The sequence below is a fragment of the Pollicipes pollicipes genome, unplaced genomic scaffold, assembly GCF_011947565.3.
Source record: "Pollicipes pollicipes isolate AB1234 unplaced genomic scaffold, Ppol_2.1 Scaffold_7261;HRSCAF=8764_pilon_pilon_pilon, whole genome shotgun sequence".
Lineage (NCBI taxonomy): Eukaryota > Metazoa > Arthropoda > Thecostraca > Pollicipedomorpha > Pollicipedidae > Pollicipes > Pollicipes pollicipes.
In genome coordinates, this window is record NW_023597054.1 from 46,231,407 (window position 1) to 46,252,093 (window position 20,687).

Consider the following 20,687-nt stretch of genomic DNA (forward strand, 5'->3'; position numbering starts at 1 on the left):
TGAGATCCAAGGCCCTTGAGCTTATGGAGTCATATGAAACATGTAATCGGGCGTATACAGTCGGGTTCAAAACCTCGGATTTTTTATTCATTTTTTAAATACATTTATTCCGAATGGTTTGCACGGGGGAATTCGGGCTCAGAGTGCCTGCTAAGCATAGCTGTTGCGTACACTCCGAACCCATCACCCAAGTCGTGCCGTCCAGTTCAGCGGATAATTTTGCCTCCGCGCTTTTGCCAGACAGGAATGCGAAGGTTTTTACGTCATGCACAATGCTGCGGCACGGCCGCCCCGTGCCTGGGTCGACCCCCGCTGGCCACTTGCCCAACTGACCTTTCCATGTCATCGGATCAAACAATGCGCCCACTCTTGGACTCGTACCCAGTGCCGCTGGATTGCGATTCCAGCATCTTTCCCCTAGACCACGGAGGCGGCGGATGGGTTTTGCTTTTGGATGGCATAGGTTGTGCATTTGTCAGCGGTTCCGTCACTCGACTGCTTTCGTGACCGGCTCACTGATCGGAGTCAGTTTTCATAGCGGAATCGGTTGTGATTACCAGGGCAGTATGCTCATAGAAGTTGGTAACAAACCTTTACACTCCATTTTTACGAATCCTCAGAGCAGTATCTCTACACTTGGATCTTGTTATCCATCATGTCCCCTTTTTCGGGATATTTGTTCACGTCTGACACAAATGAGTCGGGTTGGAGAGAGAGTTGCCCTGTGCTGGACCCCAATTGCGTCGGAATCGTGGGCAAGAAGTTGGTTGACGTCGCTGCTAAACGAGCAGCGGTGGCACCATGCACCCGGTCTTTGCCGATCCTTGCCAGAGACTTTTACTCAACAGTCACGAATTTTGTCGAAAGCAAATAACAGCGTTGCTGGGATCGGATCGGAGGCAATAAACTCAGAGCGATAAAACCCCAGCTGGGCTTGTGGTCATATTGCTCTCGCGACATGCGCTGAGAAGAAGTAGCTCTATGCAGGTGACGTATCGGACATACGTGTGCCACCCATGGTTATCTGTTGCGTTGAGCCGACAGGTCCCTCTGTCATCGATGTGGTGCCGTTTTCACTGGTCATCATGTGATCCTATCGTGTCTTCGCCTCGTCGAAGAACGACGTCATTTTGGGACCGCAGGCTTCGTCCCTGACGATCAGCGATGTGCTTGCTGACAACTCCTTTTTTCCTGGGTCTTAAACATTTTTCCTCGTTCTTAAAACCCATGTACTTCCAGCTCATTTTCACACCACACTAGTTAAGTCAAAACATCGCTATTGGCGCAAAATGAACACTGTAGTCGACGCGCCCTACAACATGAATAAACAACAACCAATATGCAGCATAACAACGGTAAGGAAGCGGAGGATCCTCGCCAGGCTATTCCATTTTTTTGTATCAGCTTTTGTGCTGTGAGTACAAGAAGCTTCCACTCAACACGCTCACTTCGAAAAGCGAAAGTAAGGGAGTAATGTGTTTATTCAGCATGCATGCGATGAAATGCCATCGCGCGGACGGCACCATATCACAAAGACGACTTACAGCCTGCCGTTTCGTTTGATAAACAGTTACTGCGCACCGTCCGCGGCGTGAGGGGCGAATATAACTCCTCACACGGAGGGAAGCATGGCTGGCTCAGATGGCATGCGAAGATCGGGTTATAGTTCTTCGTCCAAATTATCACTACAGACAGCATTGCCATGATTCCTTATTCAGGCAGCCATGTACCAGACCCGCTGGGCCCGTGCGCTGCGTGACACACTTCAAGCACCCGCCCTGCCAACGATTTCCGGCCGTAGACGCGGAACCTGGTTCCCGTCCTCCCAGGTAACAGCAGTCAGCCCACAGGGCTCCACGCGTCACCACCGCCGGTCCTCCGTCCCGGTTGACCACTCCGTCAGTGGCTCACACGCTCACCGGAGACCGCCCAGCCCGCCCCAGGTGACCGCCCCGTCCAGGCGGCCCAGTCCCAGCCCGCCGCCCGCCGCCCGCCGCCCGCCGCCCGCCGGAGCCGCCGGGCCTCGGGCGCGTCAGCCCTGCGCGGTGGCGTAGCCGACGACGCCGCAGCCGGTGCGGCCGGCGCCGTCCGACACCACCACCAGCCGGCCCAGCACACTGCGCGTACCCGTCAGCGAGACGCTGCGGTCCGACAGACGGAAGTGGTGCTGGCTGACCTGCGTCTTGCCGAGGTCACCGAGCGGCCGCGTTGGGTCTTCGTACCGGCCGTGGCTGCGCTGTTGGCGCAGGGAAAGCGATCTTCAGACCGTGCTCCAAGCTCAAACACAGTTTGCGTAGATTGAGACCAAGGCCTGCGACTTGATTAACTATGACTCTATGAGTGGCTATACGATGCATCAATGTCAAGCCACACAAGCAATATTTTCTGGATGTAGTCAGCTCCGCTCGACGTTATAGCCGTACCAGCAGCCGCAGAGAGCAGCAGCACTACGATCAGCAAATAATTACCGGCATGCCTTTTATGTCAGGAGAAGCATATCAGGACGGCAAATCCGGGCAGACTTTGTGTCACGATTTCAGCAGATATTGCCCCCCCCCCCCCCCGCCCCTCCCCGCCGACTGGGTACGGAGCGCCTCAGATGGCGGCCGCGGCTGCTGCGAGGCCGCGGTGTCGCCGGCGCCAGCTCACCCCGTACGGGTTGAAGAGCTGCAGGGAGTCGGAGCTGCAGCTGGAGCTCAGGTCGCCGAACCGGGCGACCTGCACGTGCAGGCTGGCCTCCACGTCTAAAGCAGATACCGGGTCAGGTACTAGGCGGCGCCACTGCAGCGAGCCGAGAGGACGAATCGCCGGCCGGCTCCGTGTGTGGCGCCACCTGCCAGTGCGGCTCCGGGGACATTACTTGCACGACGCTCTGATCACTCGATAATGAGCCATGGGCTCTGAAGCAATCGGCGTGAGTCGTCCGGCGTGAGCTCGGTCAATAACGAGGAAATGGCGGCCATGACCAATCAAAAGGGTCTACAATATACCGCCGCGGTTCAGGTCTTCAAGCTAAGGAAGCCGAAAGATCGTCATTATTTACGGGTCCAACGATTCAACATATTGACTGAAAACAGATTATCTTAGCGAGAGTCTTGTTTTGTACTCCATGTGTCGGGCTGCTGCCGGGTTGGTCTCTGTTCTCAGGTCAGGGCGCGGTCCGAACACCTGTCCGACCGGTCTGTCAGCTGTCTGTCGTGGGTCCAGTCTGGCTGCGTCCCTACCCTGCACGAATCCGTCGATCTCGACCGGCCCCAGCGGGGGCTTCTGCTGGGTCAGGTACAGGGTGCCGGCTATGTCCCCGCTCAGCACCGCCACGCTCTTCAGCGACTTGGCCGCCTGTCAAACGAGAAAAATGAGGGAGGCAAATGCGCGTGCCACGACTCAACGCGTTATAGCAGCTAGTGAACCGCCGCCAGCCGCGTTTGTCAAGCGGTCAAACGGTTGGACGTAAGCAAATTGTGGTTCTGAAAGCACACGAAGGAGTGAGTAAATGAGGACACATGAGAATACAAGGCCGCCGGTCGACGCGCGGCCGTACCATTTTGGTTGGGTAGAGCAGCAGTTCGTACAGCTTGTTCTTGTTGGGCATGGTGTGGACGCGCGTGCTGCCCACCGCCTCGTTGATGTACAGCATGCTGGGGGAGGCCGGGTGGTTGACGTACACCCGGCTTCCGTTGACGTCATCGGCCGTCCACGCCCGACTCGCCAGCAGCACCAGTGACGTCAGAACGCATCTGTGGACGTTCAGGCGCCGTCGTGAGGCCCTCGGGTCTATAGGTGTGCGCAGTGAAAGACCTGTGCCGTCTTTCGAAGAATGAACGTCCAACGCAAACGATGGCGTGGTCACACACACGGCACGTGATATAGAAGGCCACCCTGTCGACCTCCTATAGCACTCACACAACTACGTCAGGACCAACCTGATTCATATTTCGACAGCTATGTCGAGAAAATTTCCAAAAAAAGTCCCGTGCCCACCCACTTGCCGCCATATTTGCCTTCAAAGGATGACCGCTGGTGCACGACACTTTGGTCCATAAGCCCACGATATCTCGTTCATGTCAGTTCATAACCATGAGATGGATTGATGGTTAGTGCTGGTTCACAACATAGCAGGCGCAACAACTTTTCTGTCGATGTTATTACGTTTAAACCACCTGGATTCCAGTTGGTCTGGGGACGCCCACCTATTTTCCCACGCAAAAGTTAGTGCAACTTCAGGCATCGCGTCTTCTTCAAGGAAATGTATCCGGCTTCACACAAGCGTGAAACGTGTCTTCACACAAGCGTGGCATGGCCCGCCGTAAGTAAGTGCGACGAAAGAGGAGCAGCCCGCAGATCGTGATTGCCAATCCACACAGTCCTCACCAACGATTGCGTCAGTGAGTGAGCATAATGTTCAAGTGCAAACATCTGCATACTCTAGCGGTCAAAGCACTCATTTACGAGCTGATTTGTATTCATGTCGCCCCGCTGTTGTGGTGGCGCCAGCTATAAATGCGCATCTTTCGGCTTTCGGTACCGACAGTTGAAGGTCATAAGTGTGAGGCTAGGACGGGCCATTACCCCACGGCTGATGCTGTGTATTACTGGCGCCGTGCACACTTAGTGTGGCCTAGGGTACCGCGCCCACGAACTGAAACCGGTAGACAAACTTACGCCGCGTTTAGCAACTGCATTTGTAATTAGCTTCATGCAATGGATGGGAAGGACAGAAAAAGTTTTCCGTTCAAACAGGTGGATAGTTACGTAGGCTCTCCTGATGCATGCGCTGTGTTATTATCTGCCGGAAGGTTTCTCATTGTGCCGTAATGCGTCAGCAAGCCTCGGCCTTATTAGGGGCTCTGTGGGAAGCGCGCGAGCGGCAGACGTAACCCCATCATGGCAGAGCTTACGTCCCATAGCGTCTTGGATGGGGAAAAAGTTGCAAAACGCTAAAAATATGTTTTGGCATTTGATGAAGTAGAACACGGTACTTTTAAAATCAGAATATATACTCGTCTTGAACGACAAGCAATTGAAACATATTTGTTGCAGACTTGGTCGCATCATGAGATTTCCATGCTGACGTTACGGGGGGGGGGGGGGGGGTGGGGGGTAACCAGAGCGTGGCGTGGGGGATGGGACACCGTAGCGGTATGCTCAGATGTGGTTGTAGATCATGCTACAGGGATTTTTTTTACCTTAGAGCCGGATACCGTTGGCTTCCTCTCACGACAAACAAATTTGCCCGTCTTTGTTTCGCACCTCAACCTCAATTAGAGACAGACGTGGAGCGTTGCACGCTCAACACAGACGTGCGGCCGTTACACGCTTAACGCGAACAGAAGTGGAGCGTTACACGCTTAACACTAAACAGACGTGGAGCGTTGCACGCTTAACACAGACAGACGTGGAGCGTTACACGCGTAACGCAGACAGGCGTGGAGCGTTACGTACTTAACACAGACAGACGCGGAGCGTTACACGCTTAGCACAGACAGACGTGAAGCGTTACACGCTTAACGCGGGCAGACGTGGAGCGTTGCACACTTAACACATGGCGTAACCAGGAAAAGGAGGGGTCACCCAATGTAAATAATGCGTAACCAAGAGACAGGGCTTGTGAAATGGTCAACAATGCGTGACATAATTTGTGGACCTTGGTGGCATAAAGTGATGTGATATTTCCGAACGAATGGCAGCAATAGTATTTTTGGAAACGCGAATAGCGTGCGATCTCTAAAAGCATGATGCTTTCCATACCGCACTATTTCAACCACGTCGCACTAAAGCGCGAGATGGAATGAGCGAGGTGCCAACAGGTGTGTGAGTTTTCGGCTATCATCATGCAGATGATGGCGCCATCAAGGCTAATAACACTCTTGGGAACTCACACCAATGGGTTCGCTGAATGCATTAGAAAGTCCGTCTTTCGTGAGACTTAAACAAAGACATTCGCTGCAGCAATGTCTGCATTTCAGGCCATTAATTCGAGTGCTCTGACGTGTTATGTTTTGGCGAGTGACTTTATGCGGCAAAAGCTGTTAGATTGTGTTTCTTGGTACCAGAAACTACACGAAGCTGCGAGGAATGGTCACAATGCTACGTGGTTTTTGGTGGCATGACGACCTTGCTGAGCCGGGCCGATCGAGACGAAATTTTGTTACCGTTAAGATCAGATCAGTCCGGCCCGCGGCCTCCCGATCACTCTCCCATCACGGGCAGGCGCAGCTCACAACCGCGGTGACCAGATCAGTCTGCATCCTTTTGTGCACCATGGACAGGCCCAACTTGTGTGGCTGGTCATCCTTCGATCGGGTCGCCCGGTCCTGCCTTCCATAGACCGCATTACACCCAGATGGTCGATGCTAGAAAACTCGGACCCAGCTGCTGAAGAGGTCGTCCGCACCAGGCGCACGGCGTCCGTGCCAACAGGCGGTATGTTTCACAGCTCCGGTCACGACAAGGCCCACACTTGGCTGACAAACAGTATCCCAGAACCTTTAGTGATTAGTGTGACGAAGGCGGCGCGCTGACGGCCGTCTAAGAGCTTCAATTAGTGGCGGCGTGCCTTTTCGCGGCGGGGTCAGGTTCAAGGCCGGCCGGACGGACAAGGTCACGGTCGGCGCTGTTTGGTGTCGCGGCATCCCGGAACTGGGAGTGGAGGCGGGAAAAGCGCCGCTCCGCCCGCCGCCGCCGCGGAGCGGTCGGCCTCGGGGGTCAGCAGGGCTGAGTCACGCGGCGACCCGAGCGTGCGCAGCTCACGTAGGTCACGGCGGCACGCCCCGGCGGCCGATTGCAGGGGCGCACGCGAGGTCGAGCTGTTTTTACGGAGTGTTTGTTGGAAGTTCAAATCAATATTTTCCGGTTGAGTGGAGCGATGCGCAGGTGGATGTTCATCCAGCGAATCAGATGCAGTACGTGCGGGAGCCGTGGGGCGGTGAGGAACGGTTTAAAGCGTTAGCTAAATCGAATGTCTTGTTTTATTGAGTCTAGAACGAGGAAAACATTCCAGTTTAGGCCAGCAGCGTTTCGGTGCAGCCACTCCTGAACAGCTGCAATGTTTCCACTCCTGCGCGTTGCCTTTGGTCGCAACGCTGTGGATTGCGATCCGCGGTAACGGAACATCGCTGCCGCGCACCTATTCGCCTCTCGCAGGGCCCGCGCTACTGTTAAAGCTTGGTGAAGCGAGCGCAGCGATACCAAAAGGAAAACCCAGCGAGATGAAGACATCAAAATGGGCAAGAAAAATATGCCGCAAAATTCTGTGCATTAACAGACATTATGTTTTGGTCAGCCCGCACCGTTTGAAATCGGCGTCCACTTTAATACTAGCGACTGAGGCAGGGACTGCTCCTTCGTGGAAGGTGGTGAAGATTGACACTGGAGCAATGCTGGGGGGGGGGGACGAAAAGGGGCGGGGCGGAAACAAGTCGTCCAGTTGCTCAGCCCGAGTGGCGGGCACCCGTACTTGCGTTTGGAACGCCAGCCTCCACCATGCGTATGGGCGTAACCAAAATTGGGGCTGGGGTCGGTGGCGTCCGCACCCTAGTAACTTTTGGGTACATTGGATAGTGCCTGTGCTTTGACCAAATAAAATGGTGTTAAAACATAAGTAAGCCTAGCAAAATTTAAGACACGGCCACGCCATGACCATGCATGAAATATAAGCGGGCGCAAGAGGCCGGCCACTGGCTGCGCCTGGATGTGGATGCATTTTGGTGAAGATGCATGCGGTACATCTTAACGAGGAAGACTTACATGTGTTTTGAGATTGTGCATGCATGTTCGCGTGAGTTCACATTTCAGGAATGCGCACTTTGAGTAGATAGTGCCAGGTAGAGGTGGAGTGCCAACGGAGCGCACGGACAGCTTCATATTAGCCCCTTTGAAAACATGATGGCTGACTGGTCCATATGTCAAACGTGTTTCAGAACATGCTCGATTCAATGGAACTTGCATGCATAGCTATGCATTACAATCTTTGCTTCCATTTTTTTTACTGCTTTCCCACTTCGTCTCAACGGTATCAATATTCAAAATCACGCCTCAGCTTCTATTCACTTATGCACTCGACGTACTGCTCCTTGCTGGACAGCATCTGTACTTCCGACCCCTTATGTGATTAACATACGTTCTAAACATCGGCTGACAGTCTGACTGCGGCTTGCTCAAACGCACGCATGGACCAACGTTCACCCTGAATCGGAACAACAGCTGTCCATGCCACTGCATGCGGCATAGATGGGACAAGTTTCGGTGGTCAGACTGTCTGTTCGTTCTCGTCGATAGTCTGGGAATGGTAACGATTTAGTTATGCGTTATGGAAAAGATTTAGTCAAAAGTTGCCTATGAGTATCTTGCCCGGAATGAGCAGCCTCATTCCAAAAGTTATCGTTTTGGGTCCGTCATACGCAAAGGCACGGAACAAGACCTGTTTTGTATGTTTTCTTCAGATGACCTTACTGTATCCAGGGACTGTATCCTGTATCCTGTATCCAGGGACTGACTGTATCCAGTCACGTGGGTCGAGTCGGTCCGGACTTTTACTCAGCCCTAGACTCGTGACTTTTTAGAAATTGAATCTAAGTGAATCGCTCCATTTTGCGGATGCGTCAATCTCGGACCGACTAGGATGGGTTCATTTCGCGGACGCGTCAATCGCGGAGCGACTAGGATGGGTTCATTTCGCGGATGCGTCGGTCTTGAACTCGGGCTTGCCAATTTGAAAGCAAACGTCAATGAATGTGGACTCAGAATCAAACAAGGATTCAATTCAAGGATTCAAGACACAAGGATTCGAACTCCAATTCGGACGAGGCACGGACCAAATGTAAAGAACTGTGATGCTCGGATCGGGCTTAGCTACTAACCATAGTTGAAACTCAAGGACTGCAGTGCGCAGTGTTTAGCAGCAATGGCATGCTGTGAACGAAATATCGTTGTTTGGCATAAAGCATATATATATATATATATATATATATATATATATATATATATATATATATGTTCGTATTCCCGCACCTATTGAACTACATTGGGCTGAGTGACTTAGTCAGTTGTTTTAATGGATTCATTTGGGTTCGGTAGGGCTTCGTTAGACCGAATTAGTTCCGGCTAGTTTGCGTAAGATGAATAGCACTGGTTACAAAGACTTCGTGAAGCCATTGCCTACAGCAGCCCACAGCCAACCTCATGCCTACAACACGTTTGCTTTTTTAATGCTGACTGGGCAAAACGTCAAGTGAGGATGTGGTACGGTCGGGGTGACAGCAGGGTTGCGCCACGTGTACGTTTGCACCGGAGCAATCTGCATTTTTGACTCAGTCTACCCCAGTCTACCCGACAAGGGATGACAGGTATCTTGCACGATTCCGCCCCGTCACACAAGAAGCTGATGGACTGAATACTTCAGGACGCAGGTGCACGGACCAAGAGTCGAGCTTGATCTCCAGGCAGTCGGGCTCGTTCCGGATGCATGATCCGTGGAAATGATCAAACTCTGACTCTGACAAATGCAATGGGACAAGAATGGACTCGGCATCAAACTCGAGACAGGAGTACTAGGCCTCAAACTCAAAATAGAACTGCTCGGCTTCAAACTCAAGACAGAACTGCTCTAAGACCAGTGCCTTACCCTCACGGCATCACCGGAACGGCCACCTTTTTCAGAAAAGCTGCTAATGCAACTGCCGTTCTTTGAAAGTACCGCTATCCCGATGTTAAGCACAAAGCTGGCTAAATAATGTATTAGAACGTGAGTCAATGGCGCATTACAAAGAGAAGACAGAGTAAGAATCAGTGGAAAACGCCGCATTTTTTACGCACTCAACTCAAAGAGGATTGTTTAGCGGGCCCAGTCCCTAAGTTCGGTATCGTATGCCAGAAAATTGCTAAGTTAGTCGACATTTCGCAGCGAATTAGCTCTATCACTGATAACCAGCGCATTTCACAGAAGTTGTACGAGAAGCTGCACAACGCTAGTTTCGAGATGACAAACGTAAAGTTCAACTATTCAGCTATATGGCACCATGAAGTTGATATTTTGGTAACGGCAGCCAGTTTTCCTTATCAATTCGTACATCATCCCTGCACCTTCTGCTGATATGCCGAACACACTGCGCCGCCCCATGGAGACCGATCACGGCAGACGAAGCTCAAACAGCAGCGACGGCCCGGGCGCCGACTTCAAGCCGGCACATTGACACACCCTGCCTGACAAACGGCCACCGGGAGGATGGGTCGGAGTCATCGACCCCTCGGGGATGAGCCGATATGCCGAACACATTGCGCCGTCCTACGGAGACCGGTCACGGCAGACGGGACAGAGAAGGAGCCCGTGCAGCAGCGACGGCCCGGGCGCCGACCAAGCCGGCACATTGACTCACCCTGCCTGGCAAACTGACACCGGGAGGATGGACCGGAATGTTCCCACGGTCATCGACGCATGAGCGGCCTACCCAGCCTCACTGCCCGCAGCCTCGCTCCCGTCATTTGGCAATAAGTGCCGAACGTGAGGCGCAAAACTGCGCAGTGATCAACGTGAAATTGCGTCATTTGACTGAACGCGAAAAAGTGTCATCGATACTTGGACCATCGGCGGCTGCATCGCTCGACAATGGACGCCCATGACACTGTAGAAATAGCCAATGCAACCGCCTTGTTCCGAACGACTTGTGGACAACGGTGTACCGATAATTTGTAATTTCAGACACATGATGAATCGACGATGCGAATTACCATGGGTTCCCTTTATCGCTAAAGGAGCCAGACGGTCTGAGTAGAGGGACACGGGAATTAATGCATCCTATACTAGCGGCGTAACCCGATCAGCAAATGTTCTCACTCACTTCCGGGATATTTTTGGGACAGGCGAAGTTAGTGTGTGGGGGGGGGGGGGGGGCGGAAGCTAAAGATCGCACGCTGTGATGAAAGGGACTTGGCTGGGGCATTCTGTGAATTTCCAAAGTGGCTGTTCTTCTGGTACTTGTTTCTGGAGAAGTCATAAAAAGGCTTTACAACTCAATGAGAGCGTGGCTGCGGTATGGGATAGCGTTAACATTTTTGTACTGGTCACGTTTGAGGAGATTGAGCATTCATTAATCATGCTGTCCTCGGCTAAGTGCGTAAAAGTTGTGCTGCACGGTTCTCATTCAGTGGATTAGTTCCCTTGCCAGCATTTTTCTATAATTCCGCATCAATATTCAGTGAAGCTCTGGTTTTAATCATCCAAATAACAGCCCAGCATCAAACAATGGTGCTTTCATGGCAGCGTTTTAGCCAGCAGTGTTATGGTCGAAAACTAGGCAGAAAACTGGCGTTGCTTCGGGTGACCGGTATTGGGGCTGTAACTGGATGCATCCGAATTCTGTGCTCGTGCTGAGGATGGTAACATTATACATGTTGTGTTAGGCCTCATTTTTTCCGGTGGACAAGCATAAGGCCGGCTGCAGTCATAATCAAAGGGCAAAGGCACACGATTTAGAAGAGGACGGGTGAAAACGGTAAGCAGTGACACCGCGACAGCATTTAAACAATTCGTGGCATTTGACTAAATATGGGTAGTATGACCATATGAGTGGTACTACCAAGGCTATCTAACGAGTACTACTGAGAACCGCGCGCATATAGGGAGAGCGGCGCAGTGCGGGCTGCACGCGCGGGGACAGAGCAGACACGCCAAGACAACTGGGCACTGCCCGCGCGTGGGGAGAGCAGGACCACTGGTGACTACACGTGTGCGGGGAGACCAGGACAACTGGGGATGGCAAGCGCGTAGGGAGAGAACAACCAAGGACCACAGGCGCGTGGACTGTGTGGTACAACCGGGAGCCGAATTCGGGAGGACTGTACGGACGGCGTCCCACCACTCACCTGGACCTGATGCCGGTCGGAAACACCATCGTGCCGGGAGCAGTGGAAGCGCGCGACTGGATGGTCGCCCCGGCGCCGGCCGGTGCCGCACGGCCGACCGCCCCCCCCCCCCCCCCCCCCCCAGCAGGCAAGGGGGACTGATGTCACGCATGCGCACCAGGTACACACCGCATACTTGGTGAGCGGGCTAGCTGGTTGAAAAGCTCAGCAGGGGGGGGTCGAGGGTCAAGGGCTCTCGAAACCTTCTCAATATAGCTATCCGTCTGCCTGCGAGATGACCCCACGGGAGTTGTCTACTTGAAGTGGAGATGCATCCGTGGCCTATACAGCAGCGGCCTGGCCATGCGATTCATGGGAGCAAGCACGGGGCCAGCCGCCATAAGCCAAGTCCTCGGAATCCCTGTCGCCGCTTTACCAATACTGACACAGGCTTTCGCATATATCTGCCTATTTGTTGGGCAGCGGGTGAACGTTGCGAGCCGCGCTTCATTTTGGAAGCTTAAATTACTCAAATTGCTTGCCACTGATTCCACTGTGCTCCTGGAAATATATTTTTTAGTGAGGCACTGCGATCTTCTCCATGACCAGCAGCGCTGGATCGCATCACTCGAGACCTGCTCTCCCCCAACCCAGTCACCTTTCAAAAATATGTCGCCACAATGCGACTTATGATGCACTACAATCAACGCTTCAGTGCACTTGACCGAGGGAAGAATCAGATTCACTGCAAGTCAAGAGCATTGTTCACTTTGTAAACAAGATACGGAAGAAAGGTAAGGACACAGACCCGGTAATTTTGGGAGACTATTGACCGGCTTGAAGAAGCGTGAGATTTCGCGTTCTGTTGCAATGCTGACCAACGGAATTCACCGTATCTCTGGCGGCTTACCCGACTGGCTGGATTTAAGAAAGGCTTTCCTGAACCACAAGCGATTGTTGCTTGATTTATTTTAGTGTAATGATGGCATGACCACACCATGACTCGAGGCCAAAGCCTGTGCCCACACAGCTCGTTCATGAACTCGCTGAGAGGTTTACAGCTAACGCCCAAGACACACTACCTTGGGAATAAAGGTAAACGTTGACCAGGAATGTGCAAAATACGATTGCTGACTCTGACCCCGACTGAACACGTGACATGGAACAGCATGAAACCAAACACGCACAATGTCGGAATGTTGACAGCGCCGACAAGAATTTCGTTCAAAGCAGAAAGACAGCGGAAAACACTTGAGACAACACGGTGCCTTCAAAAACAGTCCGACGTGCTCAAAGCAGGCGCAAACTCGGAATGACACCGGCGAGCTGACGCGGGCACATGCCATCCATCCCAGCGAACAGCGCACGCCGCACAAGGCTCATCCCGCCCGACCACAGTCGGCCCGAACACCACTGCCATCCCCGCGGAGTGACTGCCAGCCCAGCTCAGCGAGGCGGGCCGGCGGCCAATGCCCGCCCCCGGCGTCGACAGGAGCGGCGGCGGGCGGACTCGACGTCCGACCGTGGCCGCGGCGAGCACCGAGCACCTGTGTCGAAAGCCACAGCACGCGTGCGCGCCGGCTCGTCGGCGTCCGACGGCCGGCGCCGTAAGGGGCCGTGCCTGCCGCTCCCACTAGCTGTCGGCGGCAGCGGCAACGGCGGGCTCGGCAGCGCCGCCACCGCCCTCCCGCACCGACAGCGCCGCCAGCTGGTCGGCCACCTCGCCGGACGCCTCCCGCGGCGGCGGCTTCGACTCCGACTCCGGCTGTTCGGCGGCTGGCTGGTTCCCCTCCTGCATGATTTTCTGCGCCTCCGTGAACACCTCCTTGAATTTCTTGGCGTCTGCCGACGGCGCATTGCACAGTGAGTGGTGTGCCAGTGCTCGGGCTTCGCCATTCAGGCGCTCCGTACAACCGAAAAGTTTCGATAGTCATCCACCCCTTTGCCACCGAGGTTATGTTCAGTTCGTTCGTGGGGACAGGTAAGCATTGAAACAAACTTTTGGTGCTGCATCATCTTGATCCTTTCAGAGCCTGATACCCGGTCGTCCAGAGGAAGGCAGTGTATCTTCGCCGATTTCTAAATTGTTAAATGGGCTTTACCGCGGACTGGTAACATTGTGAGAACAGTTCGGCAAACACGGATGTACTGGCCGGAACTAGATCCAAGCGGCTGAAAATTTCTGCCGTCCAAAATTTCTGCCGTCCAATGTCAAAAACGCGTAGCCAACATTTTTCCCGAAAGCAAATTATTGTTATCATCAGAACCGTCCCGAAGAGCCGCACATTTTGACCAACTAATAGGTGTGTGTTCATGATCAAAATGGATTGATTACAGGGATATGAGCTTAATGGGTTCACATACCATTAGTACTTGTAACGTTTTCCACAGACGGAAACGAATAACTGACACGTATCGGTGAAAAACGAGCCTCAAATGTCCGCAAGCTCTGGCATTACCGTGTCAAAGTGTGTGTCAGTGAAGTCACGCGTTTTTGTCAGACGGAGCGTTAAAAATTGAGCAGATATGCGTTTTTATCATGGCAAGACGCCCGTTTACCCAATTCGTTTGCAAATCCGTGTAAAAACGCACAATGCAGGCAGGCACTCTACCCAACTGAACTATCCGTACGGACAAATGTCCCAAGCAGACATGTTCGTCGCCAGCGAACATTCGCCCAATCACTGAAACCTTCACTAAGCTATTGACCATGCTAAATTGAGACTGGAATAGCAATAAAGTGGCTCATCTAGGATGAAACGCCTTAAAGATGCAAAGGCGATTTAACGTGCAAAAGCAGACAACTGAGATTCCAGAACCCGCTGCTGTGATTGACTCCAACCTTTCGCCATTCGACACGCCGCATCTAAACGAGCTAAATAAAGTGACCCTAGGTCAGATCACAGGAAGTCGATTTTCACGGATCCATTGTATTACTTTCATACAGCGCGGTCTTCGGACCCCATTACTTCCATCGGCGAGAAACCTTCCTCATTTGATGCGCCATGTTTGGTCCCCTCTCGCGGTTACGGACACCGTGACCAGGTCAGGTAAAATGCTGTCATTTTGACAATTTATAAATTGCTCAACTTTGTTTTAAAAACCTATTGCTCTAATCGAGGCGTAGCCTTCACCATTTGATGCGCCATGGCTGAGTCCCTGGAACTGGAGAATAATAATGGCATGCCAGGTCAAAAGCCGTACGTTTTCACCTGACTTCGGAATGAGCTGACGTGCAGGTTGCAACAAGCTACGCCACCAACGTGTATTAAATACGGAAGCCAGGTGTTTACGAATTGCTTTGGGTGCTGACCTCATTTATTTTCGGGTTTGGTTGTTTTATGATTTGCGATTGATTTTAATGAGCACGTGGATCCCGTCGTTTTTGTTTGCCGCAAAAGGGTGCATCTATGTCCCAATGTGTATCACATTTTGATCCTGAATTCAGCCGCTGGTTTTGTGTTGTTACAATGCTTAAGATGCTTACTGTGTGATGCTTACCAGCAGCATAGGAAAAACGCGTAAATGCACAAATATATGCTTTTGTCGAGCTGCGGGACGCTGATAAGCCCCTTCTTACAACTGACAAAAACGCGAGTGATATAACGTAGGTGTTTTTACCGCGACACGCGTTTTTACTTCGACCACTGTCAGGCTTCGATACGCTCTTCCCGCTTCAAAAAATATCGTCCGTTGTTAACACTAAAGTCATATCTTATTAAAGATGCTTTTAAACTGCTAAATACGAAATTCCTGCTCTCCAATTAGTGCATGATTTCTGCTTCTTGCTACTAATTTCCGATCATGACACCAAAATATCACAAAAACGCCCTCCGGAACAATTCTGAAATTGCTAGTTACGCACTTTTTTACGTTCGACGGCAAATTTTCCGGGCGTGAAAGCGTACGTATATCACATGTTTTCGGCGTAACGACGTCACAATCCCCCACAATAAAAGCTGCATGAACTCCACCAATTCGTCTTGGAATGCAGAAACCTTACATTTTCCAGAGCACTTTTGAGCGACGCAACGTTCCCGATGCATCGGCCTCACATTTAACGCTTTGAGTTGACCGAAACTGGTCATTCGAAATGAACACTCCTCACGCCCACGTCTCGCGGGAGATAAAGAACGATCTCCCAACAACCAATACCGTCTCTTCTACCACCTGGCGAACGAATTTCAGCGGGACAGTTGTGTCGGTAATCACAGTTAACTTGAGCACTGACAGGACCTTCGTCCTGCCTCAATGACGAATGCGTTTCATTTTGAGCTCCTCGAATGGTCATAACAAAGCTGTTTGCATTGCGTACCTCGCATCATTTTAGAGACAACGACGAAAATGAGCAGGATGTGCGTTGCACGCGAGCGAAAGCTTCGAGCCGATTAACATTCTATGCCCAAATACCCCGCGTAACTGACCATCCGTCTTGCGCAACACAAAACAACTCCGCAAATTACTTTCTGGCGGCTTGTAATCGTCAGAAATACAACCTTGAGACGATTGTCAAGAACTAAGATAAGAAGAGAATGACAGTGAGGATTACACAAAGTGCTTAACATATATCATTTCACAAATATGCTGGGGCTTTGAATGTTTTGGATACATGGAAAACATCTGACCTTCACGATTATAAAATAGTATCCAGTGGCCAAATCGGGTACGAGAACCCAGTTTGTGTGTACTTTGAGGGTGGATTTCAGCCGTATTATCCCGCTTAGCCCCTCCTCCTCCCCTTCCTCCACACCTATTTTACGATAATACGCACCTGGCTCAGGCTATATGGAACTAAGGCTGCATGCTGCACATCACGCTTACAACACGCAGCCATCAACTATCATTCTAAGCTGGAAGACCTGCAGATACCATGCAGATGAATAGCTTTACACACCACAGAGAGCAGGATGATGCTCAATGACTAACTTTCAGCGTTGGCGAACCGGATGGCAAGCATCTCGGGCTTGGGCTCTTCATCAGAGAAGTCGCAGGCGACGCTCCACACCCAGGCTCTGTCGCTGCCGCAGTTGGGCATCAGGGTGATGTCCTGCGTCACTGGAACCCACACCAGCCAGCGTGAACCGCGCGCTGTCACCGCCACCGTTGAGCAGCGGCGTGCTATCTCGCACCGCAGGACCAGCCGCCTGGCGGGCACGGCACCGGCCAGCGCACCGCACCAATCCCAGCAGCGTCCGTCGATCAGTCTCGCAGTTGCTCAGCCAGCAGCATCGCCAGCTGCCGGTGTCGACAGCACATCCGCGTACCCGCATACGCCGGCTTTCGTTATGCGAATGCCAAACTGCATTTAAGCATCACATCATTTACAGCCAGCTTAACGTGTCCTACGTGGACATCTTGCATTGCGGAAGCATCGTGGAAGCATGTTACTAACCTGTGTTTCATGGCTAGCCACTACACATGTTTCAGCCGAAACGAAACTGACCAAATATGGGTGCAACCATGTTCCGACGTGTATGGTGATGCAACGAAGCCATGCGTCTTTTAAGGTTTGGGCCACACCGAACAGCCCACGACCTATTCTCGTCCGGTCACGCTTCGCGGGGAGGCGCCAGTGATAGTTATGCTCTGCTGGAACCACCGTGCCCTTCCAGTGACCTCGGGCGGAACATGGCAGGTGACCCGACGGCCTGCCCCGCGCATACACAGCGGCAACTTCCAGTTTTGGGCGGAAACTGAAATTACAACTACAACCACAACCAGCCGATAGTCTCTTCTGGTGCATTTTCGGTGGACAACACTTTATCACCTCACATCTTAACAGGACAACAAGCAGGCGCCATCTCCACCGGCTGCCTAACCGCGTTGCATGTACGTAATATAAAAGAAAATATGGCTTGATACACGTGAGGTGAAGGGCCATCAATGCCCGGTCGGGGAAGCCAGCACGGTCAGCTCGGACCAATGCTGGGTCGGGAGACCAGCAGACAGCGGAGGCTGGTAACCTAACGGACAGTCTGGAGACGCTGTTGAGAGCGCTCGCCATATCGCAAGGGCGGATAATGGAGATGCTCACTGGAAGACATTGCAGGTGGTGGTCGTGTTATAAATACATCGCCTGGAGACGCTACAGTCAGTTATTCGCTGGTGGAAAACGCCACGGACTGACTTTAGAGGATGCTTAAAGAGCCACATGGCATCTGCAACGATGTCTTTTGCATCGTACTCATGCACTGTCCTGAAAAGCGCGGTTGGCACCTTTTGCCGATGACGCCACGCAGACGCAGGCAGTTGTCATATTTACTTCGACATTTAACGCGTTCACGGCGCACGTCAAGAGACGATCTGATATGAAACGCGGGCTTGGTAGGTAAGAGGAGCTCTGGTCAGCACCAATCGACGCCAGTGATCATTCCTCCCGAGTCAGCTCCAGTCCTTCGCGATGATGCATGTAACCCACACGCTCCCTCCTTCGTTTGGTTCTGTGAGTAGTCCTGCGTCGTCCCGACCACACAGTGGGGCCGGTTTGGGCATAAACATTGTACACATTCTATGAAACCTGCGGTTATCGTCACTGGAGCACTCCGGGGACACTCCAGCAGCTCAGCCCAGAGGTGGTGCCAATAAGCGAGGGTAGAAGTGCTCCGCAGATTACCCTAAATCTTAACTAACAAGCGTGTTTGCATGAAGACGGCGAGCCTCACACCCTCTCCACCCCCGCCGGCCAGCCATCAGGCGGTGGTCCTCCGTTTGCCCCAGCCCAGCCGGCCACCTGTCGCGGACGGGGCCGGCCTCCGCCCGGCTGCCGGCGCCCACTCACTGAAGTGGTTGGCGCACACCTTGAGGGTCTTGTCGCGGCGCATGAGCAGACGCGTGCTCGGCTTGGTCTTGTGGCGAAGGATCTTTACGTCGCCGGTGCCGCGCTCTTTCCACTCGGGCACCTCGCCCGACCGGTCCATGCGGAACAGCTTGGCGCGCAGCTGCAGCATCGTCTCCTCGTGCGCCTCGCACACGGGCAGCTGCACCAGCGGCAGCGAGATGATGGGGTCGAAGTGCGGGTCGTGCTGCTCCTCCTCGTCATCGTCGGGCTCGCCGCCGGCGCCGGCCGCGTCTGGGCCGCTGCTCGCGGCCGCCACGCTGGCCGACTCCGGCCCCGGCTCCGGCTCCGGCTTCGGCTCCGGCTCCGGCTCCGGCTGCGTGGCGTGGAGACGCGAGCAGTGAGATCACGTCCTGCGCGGGCAGCAGCGTGGCAACGGCAGCAGAGCAGTGGGCGTCGTCAGGCAAATGTAGGATACGTGCGAGCCCGGTCTGCAACCTTGGTCAGTGATGTAGCCACTGTCGCGTCAGTCAAGCTCAGCGATGACTCATTTCAATGCATGGTGAATTTGGGTGTTCTGAAATATGAAAGATAAAAATTAAATGGAAACAATGCTTTCTCTGTATTCTGATACAGCAATATAGTCATATTACCAATGTAAAAATTGTTCTGATGACATTGCCAGACCTGGAAAACCCAGGCCCTAGTAGGTGAATCATGCATGCATCATGCATCATGTCAATGGAAATCCTTAGATATGCTAGGTAAACATCATTTATGAAATGCACTTGCCTCTTTTTCAGGCATCATGTCTTTCAGCTCTTCATATATCTTCACCTGCAACATATAGAACATGGCAGGCAACATAATTTCCATCTCCAAAACAATTCAAGATTCAACAGAGGGAAGGACATGTGGGAAATTGGAATGGCAGACATTCACCACTTTTGTGGCTCCAGCAAAAACAGTCAGACAAATTTTAACTAAGTTACATCTGGCAGAGTTCTCCATCTGGAACAGCACAAGAGTGTGTTATATTACACATAAAGCAATAGCCAAATTGAGGCAAAGGTGTCCAAGGTGGCTCATTTGTCATCCAGAAGTTTTCAAATTTATGTTTACTTGCAGTACAGACTCTCACTGTGGATGCACTATGAACTTTTTCTCTTTGGCCCAAAATTGCTCATGAGATATCTGTTCAATGCTGAATTGAGCCTCTTATGTACATGATCACTGCCTCACATAAAACAAGATGCCCCTCTTGTAGATCACCAGACTTACCACACATCTCATTTGTACTAATTATTTGTCTATATACCCCTAACAGTCTGACCTCCTTGCCCAGGGGCAACAGATGTCTTCACAAGATGGGGCCAACATACATTTTTGGTCTTTTATTCCCAGTCAATGGCCTATCTCATTACTAAACAGATGTCTTCACAAGATGGGGCCAACAGACATTTTTGGTCTTTTATTCCCAGTAAATGGCCCATCTCATTACTAACATGGTCCTTTGTGTCAATCTAGTCATCCCATCAATGGTTAATATTTAACTTTCAGAAAATAACGGCCCTTCTCTCTGGACCCTGTTTTTTAGTCCTATAAGCCACCTGGTTTGCCAGGGCAGGGGTACTCATATGTGGGGTTGACAGCCATCCAGCATGAGGCTGTTTGGCTAACCCTGCATAAGGAAAGGGGCAGTAGGCAGCAAGCCCTGGGCTGGGATGATTTCATGACTTCAGCTCTTGGCTGTCCAGTTGCCAAAATTAGTGTGGCCACCATGCCATGTAAGTGAGAACATTGGTGCATATCATACTAAAAGCTCAAAATTGTCTGATTCACCATGCAAATGCAATGAAATCTTCATGGAAATTTTATAATTATGCGGATGTTAAAAATTTAAATGTTTCTTTGGTATGAATAGGGCAATAATCATCCCATTTATACACTAGTTGTACCAAGGGCACTCAGTGTAGGCCATAACCAGTCACTGTTTCTTCCTAAGTTTTGTTATTTATTACACAATAAATTTGACATGACACCAACAAACATGCAACAGGTCATCATGGTTATG

General features: G+C 52.0%; 2 protein-coding genes across 2 annotated transcripts; both read right to left on the reverse strand.

Annotated features, from left to right (window-relative positions):
• Window positions 1-2,028: 2,028 nt before the first annotated feature.
• LOC119113161 (superoxide dismutase [Cu-Zn]) lies at window positions 2,029-11,927 on the reverse strand. Its single transcript, XM_037237514.1, has 5 exons — window positions 11,860-11,927; window positions 3,542-3,737; window positions 3,225-3,339; window positions 2,650-2,744; window positions 2,029-2,236 (listed from the first exon to the last, which is right to left on the reverse strand). The coding sequence occupies exons 1-5, from the start codon at window positions 11,886-11,888 to the stop codon at window positions 2,033-2,035; spliced, it is 639 nt and encodes a 212-aa protein (XP_037093409.1). The 5' UTR covers window positions 11,889-11,927; the 3' UTR covers window positions 2,029-2,032.
• A 1,619-nt stretch (window positions 11,928-13,546) lies between these two features.
• On the reverse strand, window positions 13,547-19,019 carry LOC119111521 (ran-specific GTPase-activating protein; the record flags this gene model as incomplete). The annotated part of the gene is made up of 3 exons (XM_037235336.1): window positions 13,547-13,680; window positions 16,765-16,893; window positions 18,617-19,019. Coding segments are annotated over 3 exons (666 nt in total), but the record flags the coding sequence as incomplete, so codon positions are not given.
• Between the last annotated feature and the right edge of the window lie 1,668 nt (window positions 19,020-20,687).

Excerpts from the sequence above, each read along its gene's own strand:
- LOC119113161 (XM_037237514.1), bottom strand. The coding sequence starts at position 11,888 with ATGGTGTTTCCGACCGGCATCAGGTCCAG. Across the intron at positions 2,745-3,224 it reads GATCGACGGATTCGTGCAGG|ACGTGGAGGCCAGCCTGCAC; the intron begins GTAGGGACGCAG and ends TATCTGCTTTAG. Across the intron at positions 2,237-2,649 it reads AGCTCTTCAACCCGTACGGG|CGCAGCCACGGCCGGTACGA; the intron begins GTGAGCTGGCGC and ends CTGCGCCAACAG.